The following is a 5,686-nucleotide window of genomic DNA, read 5'->3' on the forward strand; positions in this document are numbered from 1 at the left end:
TATCTATCTATCTATCTATCTATCTATCTATCTATCTATCTATCTATCTATCTATCTATCTATCTATCTATCTATCTATCTATCTATCTATCTATTTTTAGTTTTTCTTTAGTTGTTTCCCATTTGCATAAAGTATTACATCAGAAGTTGTGTTTCCATTAGAAATGGACAAAAACACAATTTCGCCATTTTGGTTTTCCCTTTAAATAAGAAACGCAATTAAAATCACACCTGAATAAATTTGTTCAGGTTGTAATAAATGTGCATCATCATCATCATCATCATCATCATCATCATCATCATCATCATCATCATCATCATCCTCCTTCCACTTCCTGTTGTCTTTTTCAGCGTTTCTGCTAGTAGCGATATCCGGTTGTTGATCACATGACTCACTAGCAAACGTTTTCCTCCTTGTCAGCAGGTTTCCTCACGATTGTGTAACTCATAATGACGCAAAAAGTATTTTAATATGAATTATTTTTATTGTTTTTTAATAAGTATAAAAAACTTTACAGAAAGAAAAAATAATGTTTTATATAAAAACTGCTTCATGATCCTGTAAAAGCAGCGGTTTTCCTTGCTTTTGTTTCGTACGACACTTTTTCCTTCCACTCAACTTTCCTCTTCCATTTCTATAAAGGTGTAAAAAGTATACTTTCTTTTGAAAGTATATTTTTGCAACTTTCTTTTATGGAAAAAATAAAATAACTTGTTTGTAAGATTGTTTCATAAGATCTGCAGTTATCCTGGTTTTTGTTTTGTACCACACTTTTTCCTTCCACTCAACTTTCGTCTCCCATTTGGAAACAATCCACACGGTTGTTTCATGACCTTTTCTGACTTGCCAACCTTCCACTGCCATCTTTGCAGGTTTCCCCATGATTTTATAACTAATAACAAAATATTTTAATATTATTTTTATTGGTCTTTTGAAAGTTTTTATACTTTCATAAGAATAAAATGTTTTATATAAGGAAAATAAGCAGTATTTTGTTTCATGATCCTCTAAAAGGGCAGTGATCTTTTTTTTCATAACATACTTTTTCCTTCCACTCAACTTTCCTGTTCTATTTGGAAACAATAGTTTTCAAACAACTTAACTGTTTAATGACATTTTGTAACTTTCCATCTTGTCAGTGACAAATCAGCAGGTTTCCCCATGACAGTGTGACTCATAAGGACAAAAGAAAATACTTGAATATTAATTGTTTTTATTGTTCTTAAGAAAGTTTTTACAGTGTTATAAGTATAGCAGCTTTCTTTTATAGAAAGAAAGTTAAAAAAAACTTTTATAGGTTTGTTTCATAATCCTATAAAAGCTGCTGTTATTTTTTTCTACCACACTTTTTCCTTCCACTAAACTTTCCTTTTCCATTTGGAAACAATAGTCTACGGTAATTACCTTTTTCTGCCTTGCCTCTTAAGTCAGCAGGTGATTTTCTTCTAAACTAAGTTAATCAAGGTGTAATTTAGTGAATCGATTTCACCTTACATTTCTGAAGTAAATCAACCTTTTCATGATTTTCTAATTAATTATTTAAAAAGCCAATCTTTACCTAAACGCACCTGATGTTTTGAGCTTTAACCCGCCTGATGGCGTGTTTCTTATCAAAAAGTGGGAGTTTTTAGAGGGGTGGGAGGGCGACGCTTCGGGATTTCCGAGCCGTCGTAAACGCATCACCGGGCCCAGTGTCGTCAGCCGCTGCCCTGCGCCTCCTCCAGCAGCCAGTCAGAGGAGGGATGCTCTGAACGCGAGACTGCAGCATCTTCACCGAGTCAGCCGAACCGCACGCCTCTTTCTCCGCGTCTTCCTGCAGCTCCGGACCCGCGCCGCCCGCCGACTCCCCGGGGTGTCTTCATCCGCGCCTCCTGGAGCCAGAAGCGGACAACCGCACTGAGATTACGCTCGGATTTTCCTCCTTTTTTTTTTTTTTTTTTTACACACACATTACCACAACAACCCCGATTGTTTTCCTTTTTTGTTTGTTTCGTTTGTTCCTTTGTTTTTCTTGTTTTCTTCGTTGTTCGCGGAGGAGCGCCGCCATCCTGTTCTGCCGGACATGAGCGGAATGATACACATATCCTAGCCCGCGTGTCTGAAGGTTCTTGGAAGAAAGAGTATTTTTTATTATTATTATTGTTATAGTTATAATATTCCCGCAGGAAGCGGATCCGGTGGATTTTTGTTCCCATCTTTCCGTCGCTGCGCAGCATCTCAACCTGCTCCGTCCGTAAGAAAAAGGCGTATTTCCCCCATTCTTAAAGCGATCTCGCTTTCTCCCAGGACTCATCTGCACGGCTGCGCTGCGTAAAGACCAGCGGAGAAAGGGAGGAAGAAGAAAAAAAACAAAAAAAAAAAACACCACACACACACACACACACACACACACACACACACACACGCACACGGACGGGGGATTTAAGCGCAGACGCAGCTTAAGCATCCAAGAGCGAGCTCGAAAATGATGGCCGGCGGAGCTGTGCAGCAAAACGGCATTTTCTCAAGTCCCCACCATCACAGTCAGCAGCCGCACATGGAGTCCGATCCCCCGGATTCGCGTAAAAGACCCCTGGAGACCCCGACGGAGGCCAGCAGCACCAAGCGCACAAACACGGGAGGTAAGAGCAGAGATGGGGATGCTGGCTGGACGGGAGAGCCGCGGCTGAACCGAAACGCAGGTTGATTCTAAGAAATGGATAAAAACTTAGCGGGAGGAGGGGAAAAAAACCCGCTTTAAACTGAGAGGGGATGTTTTTCCCCGCGCCCTCATGAGCGGCGATCATTTCCCATCAGCAGTAAAATAATCACGGGTCGCCGCTTGTGATGGGAAGGAAACAATGAAGCGCGCAGGGATTTGGAGGGAAGCCTTCGTCTTTCCCCTCCTTCCTTCCTTCCTTCCTTCCTTCCTGCGCACGATTCAGCCTCTATTTTTATTTACCTTCTTTGTCAAATGACATAAATGATCGCGTCTGGAGAAATCCGGCCGCCATGCTGGATGCGAGGTGAAGGATGTAAACAAGTGAAAGCCAGCAGGCGGGCAGGCAGCCCGGTCAGGTCTCATCCCGTCGCGGATGACCTTGTGCTAATCTCCCGCATCAGCCTCCATCGCCGCGCCGTTTGCGCGGTTACACAAGCGGCTTGACGGGAGCCGCAGGCCTGTGAAAAACAAGCGGATCCCGGCTCAGACTGCGACAGTCCGGGCTCTATAGCTGTCGCTCAAACTGCTTGTGTTTTGGGTTATTTTTTATTTTTCGGCTGCCGTTTTTAACATTCAGATGATGTTTGTTCATTATCCTCCAAGCTAGATGATCACCGCATTTGGTTTTTGTTTACATGCTGTCATGCGCCAAGCATCCCCATCACCATCAGTAGCATAAAGCGGCCATGCGCCCCCACCTACCCGCTCCATCAATAGACTCCTCCATTCAGCGCACAGGTGCAAGTGTTCCTTTAAATATTCTGCCAAGATGAAGGACAGTTAAAGGGACAGTCGTGCTTTTAAAAATGCGCAGATTCTTTTCCTTCCAAACTCGTTTAAAATGTCCTGCAGGCTCTCAGGTAGGATTTGTAATTTTAAACGCAACAAAGAATTAAGGAATAGCTACTTATGCTTCGCTTTAGTCAGATTTTTTTTTTTACAATGAATGCGACTAAAAAATACTCCAAGTTCTTGGTTTTGATCAGTTTCTTCTTTTGGTAAACAACATCTTACCTGCAGAAGAGAACCATCTTGATGACTTTATTTAACAGAAATCCAGACAAGTTGATCTTTGAGGCTAAAGCTGAAGCTTTGACCAAATCATATTTCTCCTGTTTCAAATTAACTCCACTGTTGGAAACGTTTTATAAGCATTCAGTCTGTCATGATGTTCAAAATGGGTAGAAACTCATGATTGTTTTCCTGGGAAATGTTCACAGGAGGTTGTTTTATTACATCTGTCCTTTTTTCTGACTGGAATTTTCTTTACATCTTCCGTTCTAAATCCTTGTTTCTCCTGGGAAGAGAATTGGTGTTGCACCTCCTCCGATTGATAGTTTTATAAACAATCTTTGTAAATATTTCTATTTAAAGGTTAAAAAAAGTTTCAGGAGGATGAAAGTTTGCTTTGTTCTTCATTCCTCAGATTAGCCATTAGCTTAGCTTTAGCCTCTAAACACCAACAGATCTGGATTATATAATAAAATCTGCTGGAGGTGAGATATTAACTGCTGACAGACCTCCAGGTCCAACTAAAGAACATAAAAACATGAGCCATCCCTTTACTATGCTAGCATAAATTTAAACAGTGGAAGGTACACACAGTACCTGCTAAGATAATTCAGACTTTATGTATTTTGCGCAGATTTCAGATGAAAGCCCTTCAGATTACAGTCGATATAAAACCTCCTGAGGATTCTGGGAGATTTACTGAATCTGTGCCAGACAGTAAAAAGAAATGATCCTGCAACGTCTGAAAGGAGCAATTTTATGTTAATTCAAGAAGCAAGGCATGAAATTCAGACACCTCAAGTAAAAATACACTGCAAAAACTAAAAATTCTACCAAGCAAGTTTGGTCTAGTTTCTACTGAAAATATCTAAGTACGCTTGAAATAAGACAAACTAACTTAAAAGCTACTTTTCAGTAAGATATAGAGGTTTGATGTTGAAAAAGTACTTAATCCACTGTTATAAGTAAAATAATTTCCCAATGGATCAATAATTATTTCATCAATATAAAGGAATTATTTATTTAAAACAAGCCTTCTATCTTGATAAAAAGTTACTTGTAAGCTAATTTGTCAAGTGTACTGAAATATTTGTACTAGAAACTAGATCAGAAATACTTGGTAAAATTTAGTTTTTGCAGTGTAGTACATGTTTCATGATTTTTATAGAAAAAACATGAATGAAATGATATCATAAATACAGTAAACAAGCTAATTATTGTTACTGCTGCTAAGATATCACAAATTTATTATTACAGTAGCACACGATAAATGATGTAGCATTTTTCAAAGTGAGCCAGCTAACGTAGCATAATTTGCTGCTGTTCTCTTTTTTTATAGTGTAATTCAAGTACAAAAAGATGAAGTAAACATTTCCAAAAGGATAAATCTAATGTTTTTGCCAAATTTAAAGGACTTTGAAACTGTGGGGAGGAACAGTACAACTACAACACCCCCACCGTCCGCCATCTTGGTTAGCATCGTTCCACCTGAGGAGGGTTGAGCGTCAGGTTAGCCGGCGGTGTTTAACTGCAGATCGATGCAGCACTCAGAGCAGCAGGCTGCATGTAAAAACCCACAGCCGGGGCCCTGGGGACGCTCCCGCTGCCTGCGCAACACTCTGCCGGCGTGTGCATTTAGACAAATGAAAAGCTTGGGATGATGATGATGATGACTTTTACTCAGGCAGAGAGGACGCCTGCACCACAGCCAGACAACCACATGCTTAAGACTAGCAACAAGCAGGAGGCGGAGCTAAAAGCCGGCTAAACACACAATTTTACCAAGTATTTTTGGTCCAGTTTCCAGTGAAATGCTTGAAATAAAACAAAAATAACTTGATTATTGTTTATTATGGACTTAAAACAAGCTTATTTAATTTGTTAGAAGTTATTTTTAAGTCATTTTTTTCTTATCTCAAGTGTAGTAGGACGTTTGATGACTTTTACTCAGGCAGAGCGGACGCCTAAGCCTC

The 5,686-nt window shown here is 40.0% G+C and overlaps 1 protein-coding gene across 2 annotated transcripts in view; it reads left to right on the top strand.

Moving 5' to 3' along the window:
* Positions 1-1,304: 1,304 nt before the first annotated feature.
* The window catches only part of nova2 (NOVA alternative splicing regulator 2), a 95,457-nt gene continuing 91,075 nt past the window's right edge, over positions 1,305-5,686 (top strand). For both annotated transcript variants that reach the window (XM_008426572.2, XM_008426573.2), the window contains exon 1: positions 1,305-2,622. In XM_008426572.2, coding sequence (XP_008424794.1) covers positions 2,466-2,622 — 157 coding nt within the window. In that variant the 5' untranslated portion in view covers positions 1,305-2,465. The remainder of the gene's footprint in view (positions 2,623-5,686) is intronic.

Source organism: Poecilia reticulata, linkage group LG13 (assembly GCF_000633615.1).
Source record: "Poecilia reticulata strain Guanapo linkage group LG13, Guppy_female_1.0+MT, whole genome shotgun sequence".
In the NCBI taxonomy this organism is placed as follows: domain Eukaryota; kingdom Metazoa; phylum Chordata; class Actinopteri; order Cyprinodontiformes; family Poeciliidae; genus Poecilia; species Poecilia reticulata.